Below are 27401 nucleotides of genomic sequence, written 5' to 3'. Positions count from 1 at the left end.
GGGGGACTCCCCAAATGACACCGAGTCAAGGCTTAGCCAACAGACATTCAGACCTTGCCCCACGGTGTCCTGTTGAACTTCAGATCACTAAAGAAGTAAAGCAAAAAAATATGGCAAAAAACCCCACAACCCTCCCTGGAGGTGTTCAAGGCCAGGCTGAAGCTGAGGAAGAACAGGGTTAGACTGGATCTTAGGAAGTTGTTTGTTGTGAGGCTGCTGAGTCTCTGGCACAGGCTGCCCAGGGAGGCTGTGGCTGCCTCCTTCCTGGGGGTGTTCAAGGCCAGGCTGGATGAGGCCTTGAGCAGCTGAGTCTGGCTGAAAGGAGTCCCTGCCCATGGTGGGGAGGTTGGACCAGATGATCTCTGGGGTCCCTTCCAAGCTGAGCCATCCTGTGGGTCTATGAAAGCAGATGAAAATGTTTAAAATGGTGCCACAAACACCCAAACCAAAAATATTGCCAGCAGGGAGCAGAGCCCAGGAGGGAGTCTGCTGGCAGACGTGCTGAGCAGCAGTTCTGGAAGGAAGTGCAAAGCAGTAACTACAAGGAGAACAGTGGCATTGTTTCTCAGGACAGATGTTTATTTCAATGCAATTGTCTGCTGCACTCCATTTACAAAAAGAACAGTCCATTAATTCCTACAGAACTCCAGACAACAGACCTTTGGAGAAACGACTACAAAACACAAGGCCTGGGAAGCACAGCAAAATGTGCTGCTTAGCATCAGAGCAGCGCTGAGTGCAGGGCTGGGGCAGGGCAACACCTCTGGAGCAGTCCCTGTGCACACACAGCAGTGGCAGGCAGCCACAACGGGGATCTCTCCCGTTTGTTACAGTATGTGGGGAAAAAAACAGCACATGAGAGAAACGAGAAGCTCAGGCTCGGCAGCGCCGCACGCTCCTGCCCGCAGCTAGGAAGCAGCCCAGCGTGCCCCGGGACCAATCGGCCCGCAGCGCCAAGCGCTTCACCCCGCCGCGGGTGGGATACTGGCGCTGCACAGGGGCTGGCACAGGGGCCAGTACAGGGATCGGCACAGGGATCGACAAAGGGGCCGGCACAGGGATCGACACAGGGATCGGCACAGGGATCGACAAAGGGGCCGGCACAGGGATTGGCACAGGGATTGGCACAGGGCTTGGCACAGGGATCGGCACAGGGATCGGCACAGGGGCCGGCACAGGGATCGGCACAGGGATCGGCACAGGGGCCGGCACAGGGATCGGCACAGGGGCCAGCACAGGGGCCGGCTTCCCTCCCTGCAGCCACGGCCAAGCCAGGGGCAGGTCAGTTTGACTTTAAAGCAAAGAGCCCACTCCTCAGGAAAGCAAAGGGGACGGCTGCTGGCTGCTGGCTGCTGGCTGCTGGCTAGGCAGGAGGTGTCCCGCGGCGCGGAGCTGCTCCCTCTCCTCCCCCGCAGGGGCTCCGGCAGGAGCTGCGCAGCGCTGAGCGCAGGCCAGTCCCTGCGGGGAGCAGCAGCAGCTCCGCGCAAAGCAGCAGAGCGCGGCCTAAGCTATCAGGGGAACCTGATGGATAGCCAGAGAGACCACAGCTTCTCCTGCCTCATCGCCTTCCCGGGAACCAGGGTCAGCCCTCCAGGACGGCATCGCTCGGGCAGCAGCCATTTGGCTCCTTAGAGCAAAACCCTGCTGAAGGCACAACGCTGCTTACACGCTAGGGGAAAGCAAACATCTGACCTCTTCCACAGGAGCTCCGGTGCGGTCACTGTCTGCAGCACCAGAACCACAGCATCCACAAGAACAGCCTCTACACATCTAACCACCTACTGAACTTCACACAGCCAGGACAACTTCCCTGCACACAAAGTAAAGCACATGCCTAAACACCGGCACAGTTTCAGCAGCAAACAGCAAACTATTCTTGACTTGACAGGGAAGCTGGAACTCTGCTGCCAGGCAGACTCATCCAGGACCCTGCTTGACCTCTTTCCAAGTAGGTAACACTGCTTGCCTCAAAGGACCTGACTCACAGAGGTCCATTCCAGGCTTCCTTCAGGAACTGAAGGTGGGATTAGCACTTTGTCTGCATGTGCTGCACAGATCTGCTTGCAGAGAGGTGTATTCAGCCTTGGTGTTTGCTCCTAAAAGAAAAGTCCTCCAAGGAAAGGATGTCTCCCAACCTCTGCACATGCCAGTTCTACAGCTGGCCTCACTTCTTAGATTGAAAACTAACACAGATAAAGGAACAGAGTATTTTCCATACTTTGCTGTCAGGTCCTTTAACTAACACCAAGACTCATTTTTCTTCTTTCCTCCCAGTACTAAGCCTGCAGATAGCTCATCCTATTGTTTATTTCTTCACTCCTGAGAAGCATCCTCAGCTGAAGCAACCTCAGAAAGGGAGTATAGCCACAGCCTTTAGGAAACCTCCCCATTCCACATGGGTTTCAAGGCTCAAGCAAGCCACTGTGCTTAAGGAACTGGGAGGACTGTGTCCTGCTGCACAGCCAGTGTGCTGCTGGGGCAATTTTATGGGCCTGAGAGGGGTCCTGACACTGCAAGGCCTCCTTCAACCCACAGGTACTGCAGAATCCCACCTTCAGGTGAAAGAAGGCACCAGTGACTTGTGTAGGTTGCAGTGTCAGTTCAAGCTGCAGTCTGTCCTTCCAAAGGCAGCATCCTGGACAGTCAGAGCACAACCTGCCAGCAGCAGCCAGGCCTCTGTTTCTGGTTCAGACTGGGAGATGGCTGTCCTGATTACTTGGCCTTATGTTTCTGTGTAAGATGGAATACTGGTCCTCTAATGAGGGTTCAGAGTTGGCTCCAAGGCACAGATGTAAGATTCCAGAGGTATTTTCTCTAGTCCCATAAAAAGAGGATGCCATAGCAGGTAAACAGCAGTAAGGAAAGAAACACTTCCTTTCCAGTGCTGTAAATCAGAGCTGGTTTGCTAGAGGTAAAACCCAACCTGTGGTCAGCTTAAACACCAGGCAAGGGAGAGTGAAAACAACAGAACGTCATTAAAGCACTTCCCAAGGTGGAAGGCAACACCAGCAGCAGATTGCTGTGTAACAAGGGCAGCAGAGCCTCATGGTTAGCCAGCTGCAGGAGCCACTCTGGGCTCTGTCACCATCTTCTCCCTGATAAGAATCCCTGAGCTGAGATCCAAGAGGCACAAGAGCTGCAGGAGCAGGGAACAGTCTAAATCAGCTCTCTGCTGGGTGGAATTTTGTTACCTGGCATTTGTCTCATCCCACATTCCACACTGCAGCAGCCAGGCTAGGAAGTGTTTCATGGCCACTGGCCTGCTGCTGCTCTCGGGGTGCATCTCCCTGCCTACTACTGCCTCTGCTGAGTGCTGCCAAGGAGCAGCTGCAGCCCTGCACAAACAGCAGCCCAGCCCTGCCCTGTCCAGAGCAGAACAGCTCCTGCTGAGTACAGCCTGGCTGTGAGTGACCTAGACAGCCTGGGCAGGGGAGCAGCCTCCTTTCTGTTCTTCAGATCTGACCTAACCAAGACCGTGGCTACCTCTACATGGCCTTAGCTCATGTCCCTCCTATGCCATGGGAGAAATATTTCATCAGGAGAGTAAAATCAGGGTCTTCTCTCTCAAGATGTTTCCCTCAGATACTCTTTAGATCTTCTACGTGAAATTCTGGCCCTGTACTCAACTCCTCTGCACCATATGCTTGCTAGGCCTCACTCTCCACAACTCCCTGCAAGGAGGCTGGTGCCAGGTGGGGGTTGGGCTCTTCTCCCAAGCAACAACTGACAGGATGAGAGGAAATGGCCTCAAGCTGCACCAGGGGAGGTTTAGGTTGAACATTAGAAGAAACTCCTTCCCTGAAAGGGTTCTCAAAGACTGGCACTGGCTGCCCAGGGAGCTGGTGGAATCCCCATGCCTGGAGGTGTTTCAAAGTGGCAGAGCTGTGATTCTGCAGCACATGGCTTGGCACCAGACTTGGCAGAGTTGAATAAGGGTTGGTCTCAATGATCTTAAAGATCTTTTCCAACCAAAACAGTTCTATGATTCTATGATCAAGTGAGTGAAAGGCCATACAGTTATTGCAAGATGATCTGCCTTGGGCAAGGCAATGACATTTTTATAGCATGGGTAACATTTAAAGCTGGAAGACAATGTTCAGCCTGACCACTTTGAGAAAACCACTGCAAATGACTTAGATGTTCACATGGGATCCTCATGATGTAGCTGCAAGTCTCATGCAGGTGCCAGATGACTCGATCTGGACATCTCTTCATTTGGTCAGGGAACAAAGAGCCACAAAGCATCATTCTCCTCAAGTACAGGGATGTGGTCTCCCCAGATTCCTCAGGTTCTTGAGCAGGCAACTGAAGAACTCACTACTGAAAATGCAATTTCTCACAAGAAGTTCAGAACTACTGTCCCCCACCCTCTGGAAGAGGAAAGCCATTTCTACTGAACTAGGCAGGACTATGGTTAGGTTCATAAAGCTAAGAAACCCCAAGCTGCATCACCTGCAGCCCTGACTCCCTCAAGAATGAGTCTGACAATGGTTTCTGCAAGTTCTTCAGGTTTCAACTCACAGAATCAAAGCATCACCAACAGCCTTGAGCTCTTCAACTACACAGATACATATTTGGCCAGAAAAACGTTTTGGATGACTTCAGTTTCTTACATATAAAGACTGCAAAACACGTCAGTGGAAAAGGAAAAGCTAAGGCAATCTGAAAAACCTTCTTGGTAGTTTCAAGTGCTTCAGATCAGACATTCCAGTCCATAGGACCCTCTGTGGGCTGGGAACCAGCTCCAGCACGTGCAAAGCACGGCCAACAGCTGAGTGTGAACACCAAGAAGGCAGGTGGGGATGAGGCACTAACAGGACAATCAGAAACCATGGCAAGCACAAGGCATACACAAAGGCAACTGGCACTGATAAACTTCATAGGTGCCAGTGCCCACCTGAGCAAACAGCCCTGAGATAGAGATCCATTTCTTAGTAAGGCTTTGAGTGGGGGGAAGGGAAACTTAAGTGCTTCTCTTAAAGGCATTGTGACAAAAGGCAGGCTAGCATTCCTTACACAGCTCAGCTCCTTCATTCCAGTATGAAACAGACAGGCAAACATGGCTTAGACCCATGATCGTGGCATCCTTTTACAGTCTGTCTTAAAAACACATTCTACCCACATGATAAATACTTTAACATCAGCATGTACAAAACCAGAGGGCCCTTTGCCCTGGGCAGGGCTCACACAGCTGGAGCTCTGCAAGCAGCTGAAGGCAGCACAGTTCCTGATGGAGCCAGGTAAGAACATCTTTGGTACGAGTGGGGCAGGCTGCTGCTCATGCCCTGCTGTCTCCCCTGGCAGCACAGCCAAGCCAACAGGCAGCTCCTCCTTAGTCTCCTGCCAGGTCCTCCAAGTACAACATGCAAATACTTCTCACGTGTCTCCCCAGGATAATGGGAGCAAAGCCGAAGATTCTCCGCGCTCGCCCTGGGACTTTGGTATCTAGAGCAGAACGAAGGTGGAGGAAAAAGAGCAAGGGAACGTGGTTAGGTTTCACTCTGGCTAGTGAGAGGCATCTGCAAGAAATAAAGATGGGTTTAGAAAAAGCCCCCAGAGGGAAGCCCATTTCCCTCAGCACTGTGCATCCCGGCTGCCAAGACAGGATAGCCATCGCTCGCTGCTCCGAGGGCAGGCCCGTGAAGAGGAGATGACTGAGTCAGGGGACAGGCCAGGGGACAGCTGCACACAGAGCACAGTGCCAGGTTGTGCAAACCCAGACCCCTGCATCCAGGCCTGGTGGTCCTATTAGACACAGGGCATGGAGATACTGCAGAGGCACAGGAAAGAGCCTCAAAGACTGGGAAAAAAGACACTTGGAAAAAACCCCAAACTTGAAGAGATGAGTTGGTGTTTTCAGCAGGAATAAAACTAGAGCTGACCTGAGGTACAAGGGCTTCCATGGGGAGAAAACTGGCACAGAAACAAGGGGCTAAAGGAGCTCTGCAGTCTGGTAGAGAAAGGCCTAACAGAAATGATAGGCTGGAGGTGAAACCATTCCCAGCAGAGAATGGGACACACATTTCTAACACGGGGGAGAACCGGCTGGGGCCTGGGAAGTGATGGATTCTCTGTGGGGTTTGCTCTCAGTCCCTGAGTGCTTTTCTGAAAATGCTTCTGTTAGCTGCTGGTGACTGAACCTGATGAAGAGAAGTGATGGCAGCTAAGGGCACACACCCCTCACCCTTGCAACTTAGTGGTTCCCTTCTAGCCTTAAAGCTTGAGTTCAGGGACAGTCTACTTGAGGGACTTTGATCTGAGAGTGAGAGGTAACACAGCCCAGACCCCCACATCACCTGAAATGGCCAGGAACTGGTGCTGCTGTAGCCTACAGCTCTGGGGAAAAACAAGTAAAGAACAACATCCAACTGTGACTGGGGAATGAGGAGTGGAAGACACCAAACCAAACTGGAGTTTGGATCCTGCTCCCCATCTATGGCATAAAGACTGGCACTGCCCACAGCACCATGCAAAGACTTGAGAGAAAGTGACAGCTCTGAATCAGCTCCTCTCTCCCCCTGGATCTTTCCCACTAGCACTGACTCACTGCTTCACTGAAGCTGATCCATGTGGACACATCAACACACTTTCTGCAGTGCTGGGCAAGTGCAAGGCAGGACAGTGAAGAGGAGCAGGAGCTCTGCTCTGCTGGCTGCTGAGCCTTTCAGCTGCCAGGGAGAGGTAACACCCAGGGCCAGCAGCAGGGGCAGCAGCTGTGCCTGCTCAGCCTCAGCAAACGGAGCCAGCATCCTCCAGCCCTGGCTGAGGCCATACTTCAACCAGCTCCCAGGGGCTGTGGAAGTCAGGTCTGGGTCTGTCTGGTGGCTGCTGGGAATCCTGAGCCATTGCTATAGCAACAGGAGCTCACAGCCTTCCCAAGCTCCATGTGTGGCACCCTCTGCAGCACACATCCATCATTCACCCCTCAGTGTGTCAGCTGCTCCCTGCCACCCTCCTTGATGAAGGCTGGCACCTGGGCCAGCTCCACTCGCTGACCACGGCAGGCCCAGGGGCTCCGGTGAGGCAACCAGGAGGGCAAGCTGGGTGCAGATTACCTGAGTGACAGCAGTACCAGAGCAAGGCAAATCCTGCAGCCACGCTGAAACACGCCAGGAAAAACACTGGGCCTGAGGAAAACCAGAAAAGAGAGAGAGCCATGAAGACACAGCAGAGCAGCAGCAGCCCAGCTCAGCTCATCAACCACCAACTGCTATGAATATGCACCATGAAGTGTATTCAGATGAAGCTAATATTGACAATTAGGTGCTATGAAGCACATTTACTAGACTGTAATTAACTCTTACTACAGTTGCTTTGCCACCTGTCCACCTCCTCTCACCTAGCTCTACCTTATGAAAAGCAAAAGGTCCCTCTGGTGTTTCTTCCTCATTCTGTAGCTTTATGCAATACTCCCTTTAAACACTACAGAAAAAGAGCAACCTGAGCCCTGGGACCTCACCACACAGTGTAGCATGAGCTCCATGAGCAGCCCCCACTGGGTCAATGCACTGCTTGTGGCTAGCAGTGCACCACATCAAGCTGCAACACTTCAGAAGCAGATGTTTAGGGTTCTAGGTTTTTCCCCTACAGAGGGCTCCAGAAATTCCACTTTGATGACAAAAGCCAGCACTCCTGTTTGCAGTTCTGCTGGAAGTTGAAGTGCAGAGCTCTATGCATTCCTAGAATCCATCTCCCACTGGAAACCTTTCCCTCTGGTGCCTGCCTGGAATCACAGGCAGCATGATGCTGCTGCTCAGTACTGATGGTCAGTACAACCCTTCTGATTCATACTGAGCCACAGACAGAACCTCCTCAAGATTTATATCTGCTGCTTTATTCTCTTATATTCCATTTCTGTTTAGTACTTCAGTAGGGCTATAGCTACAATTAAACTGTCCCTGTTAATTTAAGGGCACATGTGCTGCAGGCTAACAAATGAGCACAGCAAAGGAGCAAGGACTTGGATGCCCCTTCAGCTGTCATCTCCCAACAAGGGTGGCCAGCAGCCAGACAATCTGCAATCTCAGACCAGCTCTTTCATCACCATCAGTAAGGACAGAAATGATTTCCTTTCCTTACTTCCCAATGCTTTCTCTGTCCTTCCTGTACTACTATGCTGCTGACACAAGGGGGATGTGAAAAATCCAGACAGCAATCTGGGTCAATATTCCAAAGAGGCAAAAGCACAGACTGAGTTCAGCTGTGTTCCTACTCCTTGCTTCGTTGGCCAGGGAGGTGGTCGAGGCCCCGTCCCTGGGGGTGTTTAAGAGCAGGCTGGATGAGGTTCTGGCCAGCCTGATCTAGTGTGGGGTGTCCCTGCCCATGGCAGGGGGGTTGGAACTAGGTGATCCTTGTGGTCCCTTCCAACCCTGAATGAAACTATGAAACTCTAAACTATGAAAACTGGCAAAAGGCCATGGGTCATGGAAAGTGCTTTATTCTTTCATAATTATATCCAAAGTTCTAAATAAAATATCAAATAAAGTTAAATGATAGAACTGCTCCTTAGGAACTCTGAAAATCCTTCAGCTTCCCTTCAGGTCCACAATTCTTTAGTATCATAGTATCATAGTATCAGTCAGGGTTGGAAGGGACCACAAGGATCATCCAGTTCCACCCCCCCTGCCGTGGGCAGGGACACCCCACACTAGATCAGGCTGGCCAGAGCCTCGTCCAGCCTGGGCTTAAACACCTCCAGGGACGGGGCCTCAACCACCTCCCTGGACAACCCATTCCAGGGCTTCACCACTCTCATGGGGAAGAACTTCCTCCTCACATCCAGCCTAAATCTCCCCACCTCCAGCTTCATTCCATTCCCCCTAGTCCTATCACTACCTGAGATCCTGAGCAGTCCCTCCCCAGCCTTCCTGTAGCCCCCTTCAGATACTGGAAGGCCACAATGAGGTCACCTGGGAGCCTTCTCTTCTGCAGACTGAACAGCCCCAACTCCTTCAGTCTGTCCTCATAGGAGAGGTGCTGCAGCCCTCTGCTCATCCTCATGGCCCTTCTCTGGACACCTTCCAGCACCTCCATATCCCTCTTGTAATAGGGGCTCCAGAACTAGAGCCAGTACACCAGGTGGGGTCTCACCAGAGCTGAGTAGAGGGGGAGAATCACCTCCCTTGCCCTGCTGGCCACACTTCTCCTGATGCAGCCCAGGATCTGACTGGCTTTGTGGGCTGCAAGTGCACATTGAGAGCTCCTGTTGAGCTTTTTGTCCCCCAGCACCCCCAAGTCTCTCTCCTCAGGGCTGCTTTCCAGCCAGTCACTGCCCAGCCTGGGATTGCCTCGACCCAGCTGCAGGACCCTGCCCTTGGTCTTGTTGAACCTCATGAGGTTGTCTTGTGCCCACCTCTCCAGCCTGTCAAGGTCCCTCTGGATGGCCTCCCTTCCCTCCAGCCTGTCTGCTGCACCACACAGCATGGTGTCATCAGCAAACTTGCTGAGGGTGCACTCAATGCCACTGTCCATGTCACCCACAAAGATGTTGAACAAGCCTGGTCCCAGGACTGATCCCTGAGGGACTCTGCTTGTTCCCTGGCCTCCACTGGGACATGGAGCCATTGACAGCCACTCTTTGGGTGCAGCCATCAAGCCAGTTCCTTATCCATCTAGTGGTGACCCATCAAACCCCTGTGTCACCAGTTTGGAGACCAGGATGTGGTGTGGGACAGTGTCAAAAGCTATTCCAGTGAAGACAACTTTTGCCTCTAATCCGGGCACTGAGCAGAGGGAGGGGAAAAAATTAACATGTTTTCCTAAGGAAAATATACTGAAGCTCCCCCTTGCTCATCTTCCTTTCTGTCCTTGTTTTCAAATGATTTGTATTCTATTGAAAGCTTGAAAAAAGGGTAAAAAATGGAAAGCTATATAAACAAATCATTGGTGGCCTTATGCAAAATTACAGCAGCAGCCTCCTAGTACCCAGAGGGGCTACAAGAAGGATGGAGAGAGGCTGTTTGGAAAAGCCTGCAGGGACAGGGCAAGGGGCAAACTAGAGCAGAGCAGACTGAGATTGGATGTGAGGAACAAGTTCTGCACCAGGAGGGTGGTGGAACACTGGCACAGGTTGCCCAGGGAGGTGGTTGAGGCTCCATGCCTGGAGCTATTCAAGGTGAGGCTGGACAGGGCTCTGGGCAACCTGATCTAGTTGAGGATGTCCCTGCTGAGTGCAGAGGGGGTTGGACTGGCTGAGCTTTGGAGGTCCCTTCCAGCCCAGAGCATTCTGTGATTCTAAGTGTTGAAGCTATGAACAGGAAATGAAGAGTTTAGCTGTAACAGTGCAAGTCAGAAACCCCACTGTAAGTGCTGATTAAACTCTACAGCCTCCTGCCTCTCCTGGCACTGCTCCACACCAGCCCAGTATGCTTCCCTCCATCAATTCTACTTAACTTGTGACAGTAAAGACATCATAAAACAATTGGTCACATGAAATGCAAATTACATGATAAAATAAATTGCATCATCATCTGCAAAGCCATTCCATCCAGTGAGACTGAGTGCATTTATTTACCCCTGCCATTTAGCATATATTGCTCCTTGTCAGTGGCTATCTCTGCAGAGTCTGCGGCTTCTAGAAACAAAAGCAACACACAGAGAGTTAGTGCTCAGCTCAAGCAAACACAACCAGCACCTGCAACACACTGCAGAACAACTCATCTCAGGAAAATAGTCAGTCTGACCCCCTCCACTCTAGTCACAGCTGGATGTGTGCTGATCCAAACATCTGGGCGTGCGCACAGTCTGAACGCAGCTCTAGCTAGCTGACCACGTGAAGCACTCACCCCAGGAGTCCCATTCTCAAGCACATCTCTGTGCCTGAGTGCTCCTGGCAAACAGAGCACTTGGGACAAACTGCTTGGCACAGGTTATTTAGCTCAGGTCTGCTCTCATACAGCCATGGGGCTAACACTGCAGATCACGTGTGCAGAGCATGTCCCCAGAAATGTCTTTCCCTCAATGCATCATGGACCTGCAAACCACCTCTTAAGATAAACCTCTTTGAGCTCAAGAGGATTTAAAAAGTACTTAGGAATTGAGAGCTTCAAATTTAGCTGTCAATAGGGGAGATTTTGAGACTAGTTTCAACTGATTTCTTTCTTGTAGAAGACAATATGGAGCTAGGTGAGGTGCCTTGGCAAACTCCCCTGTACACCAGGTCAGCAATGGGCACCTGCTGTCAGGACGAATGTCCCTGTCCCATGCTCAACATGTCCTCTCCACATGGGGACAGGGCATGGCCTTCAAGCAGAACAGAAACATCTGAGGCACTTTGCTGCAAAGCTGGAGAGTCACTGAAGCAGAAAGGGCTGCTGCAAAGCCCCCACCATGTTGTGCCCTGTATCAGTGGCAAATTTACAGCTCCTGCCTGCTTTGAGGGATGTGTTCCAGCCAAGCAATCCTCACACTGCAGGAGAGCACAGCAAAATCTCTGCATTTGTGTCAGACTCTGTGGGACTGAGCTGTTCCTTTACCCTTCCAGTCTAGGTCTGGCCAGCCTGTTCTAGTTGAGGATGCCCCTTCTCACTGCAGAAGGGGTTGGACTGGATGGCCTTTGGAGGTCTCTTCCAAACCAGACCATTCTGTGATTCTAGGTCAGTGCAGAGAGAAGTAAGAACATTCAGTCACCTGGAAGATCCTGCTCAGCTTTAACAGCTCTGAAGCTGTGCGTGCCATGTGCCTTACCCACCCTCTAGTGGGAATTCCAGATACTGCTGAACACTTCACTTGCACTCTTACACTTGAGGCAAAGACATTTTGGTCTAGCACAAATTTTTAAGTTGGTTGTTTCTTTGAACCATAAACCATGAAACATTTTTCCTATGTACAGCAGCATGTCATCTGTCACAGAACTCTGTGCTGGCCAAGTGTCCTCCCCAAGAATCTCTCCAGGTGTTTACAGCATTGCTTGTTTCAGTTCCACCTGCACTTGGAGCAAAGGCTTCATCTCAGGAGTCTCATTCTTCCTCACACCTACAAACTCTACAGTCAGTTGTGAAAATACTCTCTGCTAAACCTGACAAAGGTAACAGCTGCTGCTGCACAGCACAGGTTAGAGGCAGGAAGGATAATATGCAAAATGTTGAAATTCACCCCTCACTGAAAAGGGAGCTCTTCCTTAAGGATGGAACTGCTTGTGGTTCTTGCTTCCAAGGCTGTACAGCTCTGTATTCGATCCAGAATGCAGGCAACTGCTTTACTTACAGAACTCACAAGCAGCAGCCATAGGGAAGGTGCAGAATCTCACCATGTCACAGTATTTGAACTCAGTTACTCAAATCATTATCATTCTGAGGATGGTAACAGAGAGAATTTAATGACTTTAAGAGTCCCTTCACATTAATGCAACAGCAGCAAACTAGTTTTGGGCCACCACAAAGAGCTGCTATTCTTTCTCTGGGAAGCACTCCCAGTGCACGTGCTTGTCATGCACAGTCTGACCATGAGAAGCACTAACCCTGACTACTCTTGTGGCTGCCTGAGTAAAAGCTCTCACATGAATCAGGTGCATGTTTATGCTCCAGCTAAAAGTGAAGCCCTGCACCAGTTTCCTTTCAGCTGATCTACCCAGGCATGACAACAGCACAAGACAGCCTGAGAGCTCATCTGGGCAGTATCTGCACACCTTCCAAGGGAAGCTTGATGGCTGTGGAAGAGCTTGGTCACGGCTATGCTCGTCCAAGTATGTTGCTGAACTTGGGACATATCCACTGTGCAGACACTGTCTGTGGGATGCAGTCAGGCCCTGGCTACTGTGAATGTTGAAATACCTTTTCATGGTCTGTACAAGATGTTGCTGAGCATTTACAGAGCTGAAACTCTGAAAACATCCTAGATTCTTGGCATTTTATTCTTGGTGACCACACTAAGACTTCTTAAGTATGTACTGGGCAGACACAAACCTTCAAATGCAAAGATGAAACAGAGCTAGAAAGTGCAGTACCTTCAAAGGTAATCACCACCTGACACACCATTTTCATTCCAGAGATCAAAAGGGGCTGTTTGATTCTTTTAAACCCATGGACCTATGGTTTGAACCCCACTGGACTTTATGGACACATGCAGAATCTCCCTGGCATCTAACTGTGGAGTTTCTTACAACTAGAAATCAATTGATAGGTGAAGCATTAGTGATGCCAGATACTTCATAAGGATTCCTTAAACTGCACTCCCTTTGCAGCTTCATTAACCTAAATGTGGCAGCTTTCCCTCAAGCTCCTCAAGTCCCTTCAGTATGCAGGATGCCCAAGTGTGTTTCCTACCCATTTGGCCCTGTTGTTCTTTACTCCACCTCATTAGATAGGAAAAAAGCCCAGAACAACAAAACCCCCTTGAACTCCAACACATAGTAAGCATCATCCCAGGCTGACAAGCCAGGCTTGGTACCTCTCCCTACAGAAATCAGCTCCTTTCCAATATAGAATCCAATCTGTCTGAGCCTCAGTCCCTCTGAAGTACAGACATGTATGTTTGGGGGGCAGCTTCGAGGACACTGAGCAGGTCTGTCAGCTGCACAGAGTTAAGTCCTGTGGGATTAATACAGCAGCTCATCATTGCAAGGGCCTAGCAATGCTTGCTTCACATTTAACTAGACACAAGGAGATTTATGGGCTGAGGGAAAGCCAAGATTCTGGGCCACTAGAGTCTTAAACTTCACCAGTTGGAGGTTTGTAATGTCCTTAGGTGCTGCAAGTCAGGATAAGCAGAGAGGAAATAAGCAAGCCAGTAAGAAGCAGTGGTTATGGAAAGAGAAACTTTACTTCATATCAGTTACATTGCTCTCTTACATGTCACACTTAAACCTCAACTTAAAGCCCTTGATGGCTTTGGGGAAATCCCAGTCAGAAGGAATTAAGGGATACCCCAAAAACTAATTAAAACAACCTAAATGTCATTCAGAATGAGGCTCTGTAATACACCCTGGGCAGAAATTCAAACTCAGCTTACAAATCCACTTACTCAAGATCTTCCTGCTTGGCAGGTCATTATACAGCTCTTCAGCATTGATCTGCAGAGCCCTGTAAAACTCTTGACAGTGCCTATCCCCCTTCTTTTGAAGGTGCTTTATCAGATCTGAAAGTCTGGTATGGAGTGATGCCTTTGGGTTCCTGAACTGTAAGAGAAAAGCACACATCAGAAGGGAGATCACAACAGCTGCAGGTCAGCTTTAAACATCACTTTACAGTACATCAGGGAGTGAAGGCAGAAGCCTGATTTACCTTTGGTAAAAGAGAGGGCCAAAAAAACCCCAAACCAAACAAACCATAGGGGAACCTGAAAAGGACACACATGCATTACACAGCAGCCTTCAAGATGCTGAGCTCCACCTTACAACAGAGTTTTGTCTTTCCGAGTTTTCCAGTAGTTGCCTGGTAATGATCACCCCCAAAAGTAGTTTATGCTGCAGGTCTTAGCTGCAGCACTGCAGTGCTCTTCACCCCAAGGTTAGCATTTTGTTGTTTCCAGCACAGTGAGCTGCTGCACACCGGTGCAACAGGGGCAGACTCCCATCACTGGGGGAGCAGGGCAAGCAGCTGCAGAAGAAAGGACTCCTCTGCAGTCAAAGGTGTAAGGAATATTAGGAAACCTTATCAAGGAAAGGAAAGGTGTAGCTAGCCTGGCACATCAAAGTCATCTCAGCTGCTCTGGAAAACATCCAAAGCAGATAACCTTTGTCCTGCACCTACTTAGGATCAATTCTTGCTCCAAGGGGACAGGAATGCAGCACACCTTATCCAGCACTCCTTGCTCTGACCAATTCCCGTGAGGCCTACTGGACACAGCTGAGACTGCAAGCTTCCTAACCAACAGTGTTGGCAGGAACTTGCCTGGACATCTGCAGAAGCAATAGATTTCTGCCTGCTTAGTGCAGAAGTCACAAGCTACATTTCATGGATTCCTTCTGCATCTATTTTGAAGCTCTTGAGAGAAGGAGATGGTCTTTAACTGTGAGTGTCTGTGTTACACCAGCCAGGAACTGACTAGACTGGCTCAGCTGATGATGTAGCACTGCTCTACAACACCAAAACACTCTCTATCCCCATGGAGTTTGATTATGACAGATTTAGCCCTATTTTTTCTAATGTTCAAATACTGCCACGCCAAAGGCCTGAGACTTGTGCAGACAATGAAGTCAGCAAAGAGCAAGTTCCAGCTGTTAGAAGTAGGATCTGAGAAGCTCTTAACTTTACACAAATTTAAAACAGCTTTCCCCCTAAAACCAGCTTTGTGCCAGGGAGGGCAGCCTGGCTCCAGACACAGCAGCACCACTGGCAGATGTTACTCATTCCATCCATTTCCCACAGCTCCACACTTAGAGGTGGGACCAACGCCTCCCTCCTCTACCAATACTCACCGTTAGCAATCACATCAAGCAGCAACTAACCCTGATGAAGCTAATGTAGGTGGTTCTGTGGCACTGCCAGATGCATCTGACACGACACTGCAGCACCAGGCTGGCATGCAGGGCACTTGGTCAGGCGCTGAGGGCAGCCCTGTGACGCCGGTTACAAGATAGTGAGCTCTGCACAAGTGGCATCTGGCGTCACGGCAGGGGCCTGGCATTGAGCTGCTGAAGCAAGTGCCCTCTCCCATGACCACTTGGCAGAGAACCTGCCAGCCATGTGACCTCTCCTCTGATGCTAGATCCCAGATACAACTGCTCAGCAAGTCTGAGGTGAGGAAGGAAGACTGGCTGCATGTGGCACCAGGAGTCAAGCAGGGAAGAGGCCAGCTGAGCTACTGCCCCACAAAAGCACTGCAACACTCAGAGAGAAGAGCAAAAATTCAAGTTACCTTTTCTGCTTCTGCATTGGTAAGGATTTGAGGGTAGACTCTGTTGAGCTGCAGAATAATTTTGTCCACCACTTGCTCATTCAGTCGGCTGCTGGTTGTGAGGAAGTCCTTGTCGTGCTGCAGCCGCTGCCAGTATGACTGATCTGCAGAGACACAACCAACCAGCAGCTAGCAAACCACTCCTTCAGCTGCATGCCCACCCTCCCAGCAGGGGTGAAAGAGCTCAAACACAATCACCACTGCCACCACCTCACCTCAGAAAGCTGACAGGGAAACACAACACAGACGTCGTCAGAGACCATCACTTGAACTTACAGACATCTGAACTCTGCTGCCTGTCTCCTCCCAGGCTCTCTTTAGATGTCAAGCACTGATGGGCATTTAATCAACTACTGAAGATGAATTTTGTATCATTCATCAAGTCAGATGATGGAGTTTAACACTAACACATTACATAAATTACATTAGACACGCTGGAGGGAGGGATACATCCAGAGGAACCTGCACAGGCTGCAGAGCTGGGAACAAGCCAACCTCATGAGGTTCAACAAGAGCAAGTGCAGGGTCCTGCAGCTGGGTCAGGGCAATCCCAGGGACTGGCTGGAGAGCAGCCCTGAAGAAAAGGCCTTGGGGGTGCTGGGGGAGGAGAAGCTCAACAGGAGCCAGCAGTGAGCACTTGCAACCCAGAGAGCCAAGCAGAGCCTGGGCTGCAGCAAGAGAAGTGTGGCCAGCAGGGCCAGGGAGGGGATTCTGCCGCTCTGCTGAGACCAGAGCTGGAGCTTTGTGTCCAGTTCTGAGGTCCCTAGCACAGGAAAGATCTGGAGGTGCTGGAAGGTGTCCAGAGAAGGGCACAAGGATGAGCAGAGGGCTGGAGCTGCTCTGCTCTGAGGATAGACTGAGGGAGTTGGGGTTGTGCAGTCTGGAGGACAGAAGGCTCCCAGGAGACCTTTTGTGGCCTTCCATTATCTGAAGGGGGCTACAAGAAAGCTGGGAAGGGACTTCTGAGGGTGTCAGGGAGTGATAGGACTGGGGGGGATGGAGCAAAACTAGAAATGGGTAGATTCAGATTGGATGTCAGGAAGAAGTTCTTCCCCATGAGGCTGGTGAGAGACTGGCACAGGTTGCCCAGGGAGGTGGCAGAAGCCTCATCCCTGGAGGTGTTCAGGGCCAGGCTGGATGTGGCTGTGAGCAACCTGCTGTAGTGTGAGGTGTCCCTGCCCATGGCAGGGGGGTTGGAACTGGCTGATCCTTGAGGTCCCTTCCAACCCTGACAATTCTGTGATTCTATGAATGTTCAGATGTAACTATGTACTTCATAGGTGCAGGTCTCTGATGTGAAATGGTAGCAGGACATGAATTTGGCTTCTAAGCCTGCACATTACTGATAGTGGCACACAGCAGCGCAGGGTTGGTCTTCCCTGCCCACAACTGCAGCTCAGCGTGGGGTGGGATGGGAAGGACACAGAGAATCTCACACAGGCAGGCAGAGCCAGGGGCTGATTGAGCTGGAGTGACTTGGCCCTAACATCACCCAACCTTCCAAGAGTCCATTGCTGTCTTCTGTCTGACTTGCCCAGCAGAGACTGCCCAGACTGAGACAGAAGTGGAGTATTAGCAACAGCATCTCTGCCAAAGAGCCATCGAGTTTATTGGGGAAGGTCTTTTGCCTTCACACAGGGGCAGGGGCATTCCAGAAGCAGCACATTTTCACCATGGAGGTACACTCCAAAGCACACACAACCAACCAACATTCTCTTCAGTGAAACCTCTGCAAACACACAAATGCAGAGCTGCTGCTGTTTTAGGCACCACTTCCAACCTGACAGCAATGCACAGCCTTCCCTAGAGATGCTTTTTGAGCCCCTGGATTAAAATCTGGGCACAGGCTGGCTGCAGGGTGTGCTCTTATCAGATCTAGAGAAGAGAATGTCTATGGCCACATCTGAAGTAAGTGTTCATGGGCCAGTACTTCATAGCCTAGGAGCACTGAAAACAAGCACAGACTAGCAGCAGCATATTCCCCATTCAAAGGAAATGCATAGGTGTGATGATGCTTTGGCTACTCAAACGAGAGAGCCATCAGCCCTTTATGTCCTGCAATTCAGAGAAGAGAAAAGGATGAAGGAAAAGAGCTGGAAAACCTTGGTGTGATGCACAGCCACTGTGCACAGCCCTTGTTCCTTCCAGTTCATGACCTGGGTCACACATCTACTGATGTGTGTACACTTCTGCTGTCCCCAGCATAAGGACATGCAACTGCTGGAGTGAGTCCAGAGGAGGCCACAAAGATGCTTCAAGGGCTGGAGCAGCTCTGCTGTGAGCACAGGCTGAGGGAGCTGGGGCTGTTCAGCCTGGAGAAGAGAAGGCTCCAGGGGGACCTCAGAGCTGCCTTCAGGAAGGCTGCAGAGAAACTTTTCCTGAGGGTGTCTAGAGACAGGGCAAGGGGGAATGGTTTGGGGCTGAGGGAGAGCAGGGTTAGACTGGAGCTGAGGAAGAAGTTCTTCAGCACGAGGGTGGTGAGACTCTGGAATAGGTTGCCCAGGGAGGCTGTGGTTGCCTCCTCCCTGGGGGTGTTCCAACCCAACCACCCAGGCTGGATGAGGCCTTGAGCAGCCCAGGACAGTTGAGAGGTGTCCCTGCCCATGGCAGAGGGGTTGGAGCAGGTGAGCTCTGAGGTCCTTTCCAACCTGAGAGCCTGCACTGAGAACTGTGAGCCTAGAGGCACAAGAGGGTTTCAGTTACATTCTCACACCATCTGACTCCCACGTGTTTGTACTGCCTCCCTTTTCCACAGCGTGCTGTCAGGGCAGCTCTTCAGTGCACTGCCACAAACACAGGGCCCTGCCATACTCACTGTGCAACTCCCTCTTGTTGCAGGAAGTCCCACACGCTCTGATTCAGGGCTGAGACCAAACCTCTCTGCAGAGGAACTCATTAGCATGCACAAAAGGCTGGGGCAAGGACCAGGAGACTATGAAGTTGTTTGTGCAAATACTTTGGGGGAATCAAATGTCACGCTCCCTGCAGCATCCTGCTCCTCCTTCTGCCTCAGCTACATGAGCTGTAGTGACTCCTCAATGTCACCAACTCCTCTGTACCTTCTGCAAACTTACACAAAACATGCATTAAACTGGGTGTTGCAGCTAGCAGAGCAATTGAACCTCAAATACCACGGTGACATTCAACCAATGAACCACAGCAAGTGCCAACAGCACGACAAAGAGCCAACAGCATGCAAAGGGAAATACAAGGCTGCGAGTGTCCCCTCCTGCCCTGCTCTGCTGCTGCCTGTCACTGCTGATCCCTGCACAGACAAGCAGGTAGAGGTCTATCAGCAGCACTTACACCAGTGAAGTTAACTGTGACCAGCTGATCCCATCTAAGCCAAGATCACTTTCTGAGCAGTCGGGAGGACTCCACCTCCTCAGGGCACTCTTCCCTTACTGTCACCACTCTGAGCACAGGCTCTCTGCTGGCACACCATGTCACAGGGTGTCAGCCTCTGTGACATTTCAGGGGTGCTCTTTTGCTTCCATCCAAGCAAAAGGGCAGGAGAAGAGATGGAAATGAGACTCCTGCCCTCTCTGGCTGCTGCTGGACTGTGCCAGGGCTCAGGCACCTGCAGGATGCTTCACCCATCATCTCCGCTTTTCAGAATCACCCAGGGTGCAGCCTGCTGCCCTCCCACTCTCACACAGACTGTCACTTGCCTGCTCTGTCACCTCCTCCAAATGGCTCCAGGTCAGTATTTAGGATGAAGTGCAAGGTTTACAATGTCCTGAAGAACAACTATCAAGCTCAACACTGCCTCGAATGACAGCAGAGCAAGTGAAACTCTCATCATCTGACCTCTCTCTTCCAAAACCTTTTGGTTTGCCTCTAACTCTGAGAAGTCTTTGCCCAAACCACACAAGGAACTGCTTTCACACTTCTGATAGACCACAGAAGTGAAACATCCCCACAGCACCACCCCCAGTGCAGAATTGTGCTCCAAGTACTACATGCAAAGCCAACCAACAAACAAAGCCTCACCAATCCTAGCAGCTGAAGGTGGCACCCTGCTCTGGAGCGATAAGGCTATCTGGCAAGCACAGGTGTATGTGAAGCCATCACACAATGCTCCTGTGCCCAGCCTGCCACAGAGGCTCTGGCAGCTTGCACACACTGCCAGTCATGGCCCAGTTACAGGGAGGCAAACACATCCTTGCTATGAGGTTTTATAATCATTGCTCAGGAGCATCAGCTTCTTAATACTGAACACTCTGATTACTTACCCTGTGAGACAACAGAAACCCCAAAGCAGGTTAACTTCACAGCTGCAGCAAGGCTGCTGAGGTGCTGTCAGGCCTTGAGAATTTGGGGAGTGTGGGTTGGGGTATTTTGCTTATCCACCTTTTATCTGACTGCCTCAAAGAGATGGCAGTTATTGCATGGAAAGCAGAACACCTTTATGCCAAGAGGGTTTTGCTTTTAAGCAGGAGTCACCCCAGCTGTAAAAGGAGTGTCCTGCTGTTAGCCAGTGCTTGGCCTAGAAAGGTCAGAGCAGCAAAACTGGGAGACTGGGTCAGTTCACCAGAGCTACCAGCAGAGAGGTGCACTGACAGGCATTTTAACACCCCACTGCACCTAGCTCTGAGTGTGTAAGTTGATGTTCCTGCAGTTACACCTTCTCCTCCACCAGAACATTCATCTCTCTGGGCTTAATCCTGTCCACAGGCTTTGGACCCAGCCTCAGGTTTGCTCAGGCATGGAGCTGCAATGGAGGAGTCTGCAGGCTTCAACATGGATGGAAGGCTGGCAGTGGACTGAGCTCAGCCACACGAAGAGAGGCAGCAAGGACAGCTGAGACTGGCCACCACTCACTGAAGCCAACCTAAGGGATGCTTAAACAAAGGTCATTGTTTCCTTACTCATGAGAAATGCAAACTTGTCAAAGAGCCTGACAGGAAGCTCCACAACTGTCTTTGAAAACATGGCTGAGAGGAAAACATGACTCATGATTTCATGGCATTGGCTTAGCACTGCTCTAAGCCCTCGACACACCACACACAAACCACTTCCTTCTCTCCTCCAGAGCACAAAAAGCCTCTGGCATAAAGCACACCACAGCAACACACAGAGCCTGCCCTGGCCAGGCACACAGAAGGGAAGGAAGGGCAGGTGGAATTAAGAGGTATCAGAGAAAGGCAAGAGATGAGTGGTTATTTGTAGCCAGCAGCTCCTCAAATAGAGAATAAAACACATGAAATGATTGCTGACCAGTGCCCGAGCAGCAAATGACAACAACAAAGCAAAGTAATTCATCATTTTTGCTGGAGATGAACATCACCTCCATAAAATGCTGTTCTTCCTTCCAGATGGGCAATTCAGTTGCTGGCAATAGCTGCAGAATGACCCAGCCATTATACTAAGTGCTGGGATTTTAAGGCTGCTGAAATGTATTCTGCCTTTGGAAGTAACAAGGCTCAGAAAAAACCTGATTGCATGCAGGCCTAAGGTGCCAGGCTGACAGAGCCACCCTTCCAAAGCCTTTCCTAACCCACCAGCAGAGTGTGTTCAGAGAGTTTGTCAGAGATCACTCCTAACCTAGGCACTGGCATGCCAGACCTTGGCAGCAGCCAGGACATCAGGTGAGTGCTGTGCTGCTTGCACTCTGCTTCAAACGCCTGTGCTGGGGCATCTGGTCCCTGGACAGTGTCACCAGTCACCAGCACTATGTACTGATACTACAAGGCACAACTGGCAGGTTGCAGTGGCTGTCAGAAATCCCTTTGTAATGACTGAATTTTCTTAGCAGAAAAGCCCCCATGTCTTTTTCTGTACCAGGAGTATCCAGCAGGGTTTTGTTTCTGCATACGCTCCTCAGCGATCTGCTTGTGCTGCCCTTCTGGAATAAAACCACATGGCCCTAGACACCTCCCACCTCAGGCTGGGGTTGGCATTGCCACCTCATGTTTATCACAGCAAATTAATACCATTTGCTGCACTTCAATTTCGTGGGCTGTGATCAGCCCCTCCTCACCACACTGCAACTCCCTCATCCACACTTGGGCCCTGGGAGCATCGATGCTGCCAACACCTTAAGTCGGGCAGGCAGGCAGACCTGCCAATTAGTAACTCCACCTATGTTTATGTAAGGACTCTTGATACTGTCTCTGCCAGTACCCCATCTTTATTATGGTTGCATCTTTGTCTTCTCCTTACAGCCTCCCTCAATTTACCAAGCAAACAGGCAGGATCATCACAAGCAGGTAAGTTTAAATAGCACAGACACAAACCCCAACACATCTCTCTGGCATGCTCCATGACAACACACATCGTTTGCAAGCACCCATTCCAGAAACCTCAATGGTATCTGCTGTGCAACACAGACACAAGCCTCAGCTTCCTGTAAAACTCAAAGGCCAGCTGACAAGCAAACCCCCAAAGGCATCCGACCTGACACCTGTGTAAGCCCATGCAAACCTCAGGAAACAGATGAAGGAGTCTCAACAAAACCTCAGTGTAACACAGAAGTTTTGGCTTTTTCCCTTTGAAGAGGCTAAGACAGGGATTCTGAGGATTTAAGAAAAAATCTGGCTGCAGAGAACTGGTCTGAAATGATCAGGTTGCACAGGTTACCAGAGGCACTCCTGATGATGAGCAACTGGTTTGCTCCTCTGGGATGGACGTGGCAATACAAGAGGTGAAACACACTGTGCCACCCTCTCCAGCCACACTCACCTACTGCCACATGTTGGTGCTACTGGCAAGGTAGTTACCAGAAGTCAAGAGTCCTTGAAAGCAAGCCATACAATCACAGAACCATTACAGTTGGAAGAAAGCTTTAAAATCATCAAGCCCAAATGTTAAGCCAGCACTGCCAAGTCACCACTAAACCCTGTCCCTCAGCACATCTGCACACTTGTAACTCCCTTCAGAGATGATGCCTCCACCAGTGCCCTGGGCAGCCTCCTTCAGGGTTTGACACCCCTTTTGGAGAATATTTTTTTCCTAATATCCAACCTAAACCTTCCCTGGTGCAACTTGAGGCTGTTTCCTGTTCCTTGGGCAATGAGGCTGATCCCCACCTCACTGCATCCTCCTTCCAGGAAGCTGCAAGAGGTTAGTGTCTCATCTCTAGCTGAAACAGCTTTGAAAAACAGAACGTAGCAAATAATAAAACAGTGCTCGGCTACTGAAATGCTTTTGCCACTTGGGTGGAACAGTCGTTTAGAGACATTCCGAGTTGTGCAAGTTTCCTAGGCTGGCTAAGACGTCAGGGCCCGTCGGTGGTCAGGCACACTGCGCGCCACCGCGCACCACTGCAAGGAGCGGCAGATGGAGACTGGGCAGAAGCAGCAGAGTTGTTTTCGCTGCCACATAACACGCGGGCAGTGTGACAAGGTCTGGCACATCACCTCGACGCACTCTCATCGCACTCCTGCCTTCGTAAGGCTCACACAACCGCCAAACCGACTGTGCCCGCCCCCGCAGAACCCGCCGCCGCGCCCCGGACGGCAAGGCCCAGCCTGCAGGCTGACACTGCGGCGATGCCCAGAGCTGAGGCTGGAGGCGGCACGGCCGGGCACTGCCCGCTCCCCGGGACCCAGGGGACGGCCACCCCACTCCGGACTCGGCGGCCGGCCGCGGCTCCCGCAGTTAAATGCCCTGCCGGCAGCCGCGCCGACCGCGGCCCGAGTACGGGGCGCCGGAGGCACCAAAACACCCGCCCCCGCGTAACGCGCGGCAGCGCCCCCGCCACGCCACGCCGCTGCCGCCACGCAGCCCAGCGCCAAGCGCTGCCTGCTCCTGCCTGAGACGGCCCCGCTGGCGGTGCCCCAGGGCTCTCCCTGCCGCCCTGCGGCTCTCCGCGCTCTGCACTCACCGGCCATGGCGGCCCTGCCCGGCCGCCGGCTGGCTGCGGCCCTTCCTGCTGGGGACGGCAGCCGGGCCGGGCCGGGGCTGGGGCGGTGCGGGCCGCCGAGCACCGCCTCCCGGGCGCGGAGGAGGCGCTGCCGCAGGCAGCGGAAAAGGCAGATCTCTAGTATAGCAAAGACACAAGGTGCTGACATCCGGAAGAAAGTGATCATATTGAAGAGGAATTAAAATCACAGCAAGAAGAGTGACCTCCAGTCTGGTAGGTTAAAGGCTTCTACAACCCAACTGCCCTTGCACAGACACCTCGTATTAGAAGCGTGCTTAAGTAGCAAGCCCTGAGCACTGTGATACATCCTCACTCAGGAACCAGAACCACAACCACTGCATGGACGAGCACTAGTGCACAAGATCCTGAATGGTTTGCTCCGATTTGCCTCTGTGCCATCTTCACTCAAGCACATGGAAAAGCTATACCAATATGCCGTGACTGGTTAAACAGGGACTGGGTAACTATCCTGGTTAAAACACCCAGGCCCTTGCTGTGGGTTAGTGTGGTGTCTTGGGAACTGAACCCCACTGACAAGCCAGGACTTCTGAAGCACAAGTTCCCAAACAGGAGGCAGGAAAAGGATTTAGCGAGGAGTTTGGTCTTGGATACACACTGTACACCCTCTTGTAAGACAGGGCTCCAGCTAGGAGCCTAGGAGTTTAAAACAAAATGAGAGGAAAATTTGCTGGAAGTTTGCACTTCCTGGTACCACAGGGGAAGTGTCATATCCAGCACAACCCCAGAGATGTTGCTTGGGGCATACAGGGCATTTCCAGCATGTCCTGGGGCAGCACCTGGGCTAGCAGGGCTAGCCACACAGTCCTGAAGCTTTCTCCTGGATAACTCACCCCTGGTTTTGGTGCCAGACCTTCCCTGTGAGGATGGAGTTTCTAGCCCAGCAATGTTCTCCAAAGAGAGCAGCATTCCATCCCAGTGCCACATCACACACCCCAGTGCCACGGCTCTGAGGAACTCATTGCAGAGAGTGAGCACATCCAGAACCACAGAATATGTCTGGTTGGAAGAGGCCTTCAAGCTCATCCACTCCAACCTTTGACCCAGCACCGAAGGGTCAACACCAAGCCAGGTCCCTAAGCACCAGGTCCACAGGGCACTCGAACACCCCCAGGGATGGTGACTCCAGCACTGCCCTGGGCAGCCTGTTCCAATGCCTGAGAGCCCTTTCAGTGAAGTCAGAACTGCTCTAAGATTGTTTTCACTTCCATTAACAAATGAGATACCTCCATCTCAATATTTACTCTGGAAAATGTTGGTCTGTACCTCCATACTGGAGATGAAAGCAGCTTCTTTAATCTCCAGGAAGTGTAAGAACGAGAGGGAAAAAAAATCCCTAACTGAAATATTTTTAGTACTACCAAACCCTGTCACATTCACAGTGCATGTCCTTGGGAAGATGAATAGAGTACAAACATCCTGAGTTTCCTCCATTTACCCTCTGGAACCCAGATTTTGTGAAGAGCAGGAACAGAGATTATTGCACACAGAGACCCTGACCCTGCCTGCATCTGAGTGAGTTTTGGCAACGTATGGTAGTGACAGAAATGGGCACCCTGTGGAAAGGGGATTGTCTGTTTACAACTCCTTTCATCATATATTTTTATTTCATATGTATATTAAAATAGGACAGCAGAGCTGTTGCCTGGTACTCAGAAGCAGCATGATGAGGGTTTGGGTTTATGGCCATTCGGTACCCGTGTGACTTCACTGCGTTTTGTGCTCTGCTAATAAGCGTTCCTGGAATCCCTGCCCGAAGCTAAACCACAACACTGACAACCTGGTTGTCTTAATGTGACCCAGACTGAAGTCTTTGATACAAAGCTCACATGTTTATCAGCAGCCTGTTTCCCAGCACTGGAGTGAAGTGGAAGTGGAAGTCAATCATAGTATCATAGTATCATAGTATCATTCAGGGTTGGAAGGGACCACAAGGATCATCTAGTTCCAACCCCCCTGCCATGGGCAGGGACACCCCACACTACATCAGCCTGGCCAGAGCCTCATCCAGCCTGGTCTAAAACACCTCCAGGGACGGGGCCTCAACCACCTCCCTAGACAACCCATTCCAGGGCTTCACCACCCTCATGGTGAAGAACTTCCTCCTCACATCCAGCCTGAATCTCCCCACCTCCAGCTTCATTCCATTCCCCCTAGTCCTATCACTACCTGAGATCCTGAGAAGTCCTTCCCCAGCCTTCCTGTAGACCCCCTTCAGATACTGGAAGGCCACAATAAGGTCACCTCAGAGCTTTCTCTTCTGCAGACTGAACAGCCCCAGCTCCTTCAGTCTGTCCTCATAGGAGAGGTGCTCCAGCCCTCTGATCATCCTTGTGGCCCTTCTCTGGACACCTTCCAGCACCTCCAGATCCCTCTTGTAATAGGGCCTCCAGAACTGGAGGCAGTACTCCAGGTGGGGTCTCACCAGGGCTGAGTAGAGGTGGAGGATCACCTCCCTCGACCTGCTAGTCACACTTCTCCTGATGCAGCCCAGGATCTGATTGGCTTTGCATTCAGGAATGCAGTGGTGTGCAGTGCCACACAGCCCGGGGGTATTTTTGTCCTACAGACTCAGATAATGATACAAGACTGAAGAGTTAAATAGATCTCCTACTCATGCCCATGGCACGTAGGACTTCTACAGCCGTATGGCTGTCAGCCTTGCCCTGGAAAGACGGGTCCTTGGGGAGTCCTCTGCATGCATGGGGCACGTCCCTGGGGAGGCACACACACGGCTTGGAGCTGGGCCACCAGATCCTCTCCCACGGTACGATCCGTGACATTCAAAGAGCACAGCCAGACAGGGCGCACACATGCTCAGTCCCGGTAAGGGCGATGAGCTCTGTGAGACGGCGCCGTGGAACCTCCGCGCCCAGTAACGCTGCTTGTGTACTGCCGGCAGACTGGGCAGCACTGGGAGAAGCCCTCGCTTGCTGCTGGCGGCGGCCGGGGGCATCAGCAGAACCCAGCTCCTTTCCGAAACTCTGTGATTTATGTCGGGTTGCTGCCTCCTGAGCGGAGTGCCCTGCCCAGCTGTGGTTTCCTTCCCAGCGCCTGAAGGGCATCAGCTGCATTTCCTGGTTAGCTAATCTCAAAAGCCATTGCTGTTCCCCGCTGCTAACCCGACCGATTTGTTTATCTGCGTGAATTATTTGATTTACTAAATGTTAGCCTTGTCCTGGCAGCATCGGCATGCAGTGTTTTCTCGTTAATTGTTGAAACACAATACGGGTTGATTTTCCCACCGCTTGAAGAGGGCTGGATCTCTTTAAGAACAAATTAAATCCAGACGGTGCAGGCAGTGCCGTTAACAAAGTCTCTCTTTGTGTTTAAGACAATACAATGAGATACTTCAAAGCTCAGCTTAGACACTAAGCTCCCTTCAGCAGCTTTTAGCTAATCATTTATAACAACAGACTGTAAAAAGGACAGGCACAGAGGGCAGGCAGCGAGCGGCCGGCCACTCCCGTCAGAGACGCTGCCCGGGCCGGCTCCAGCCTTGTGTCCCTGCGGGTTTCCCGAGCAGTCACCTCCCCGAGCGTCCCGTCCCAAACACTTACATGTCCGGTACAGCATCATCCATAGGCTTCACGGGGCCGTGCTGCGCACCGTGCGGCGGCTGAGCTGCTGTCCTCCTTGCCTGCAGGAGCAGAGGTCACTCCCAAGTTGGAGAAGCGAAAGC

General features: G+C 51.4%; 1 protein-coding gene across 3 annotated transcripts; it reads right to left on the bottom strand.

Moving 5' to 3' along the window:
- Positions 1-556: 556 nt before the first annotated feature.
- On the bottom strand, positions 557-27401 carry CARD19 (caspase recruitment domain family member 19). 3 transcript variants are annotated; one of them, XM_068162585.1, is made up of 6 exons: positions 27280-27401; positions 15796-15938; positions 13960-14113; positions 10514-10573; positions 7056-7127; positions 557-5445 (listed from the first exon to the last, which is right to left on the bottom strand). In XM_068162585.1, the coding sequence occupies exons 1-6, from the start codon at positions 27296-27298 to the stop codon at positions 5333-5335; spliced, it is 561 nt and encodes a 186-aa protein (XP_068018686.1). In that variant the 5' UTR covers positions 27299-27401; the 3' UTR covers positions 557-5332. The 3 variants fall into 3 exon arrangements, with proteins under 3 accessions (XP_068018686.1, XP_068018687.1, XP_068018688.1); XM_068162586.1 differs by lacking the exon at positions 27280-27401 and adding an exon at positions 23663-23768; XM_068162587.1 differs by lacking the exon at positions 10514-10573 and having other exon boundaries at positions 27280-27397.

The sequence above is a fragment of the Melanerpes formicivorus genome, unplaced genomic scaffold (genome assembly GCF_026170545.1).
Source record: "Melanerpes formicivorus ecotype bairdi unplaced genomic scaffold, bMelFor1.0.p_v2 SCAF_66, whole genome shotgun sequence".
Taxonomy (NCBI): domain Eukaryota; kingdom Metazoa; phylum Chordata; class Aves; order Piciformes; family Picidae; genus Melanerpes; species Melanerpes formicivorus.
This window is presented reverse-complemented; position numbering and strand designations above follow the sequence as displayed.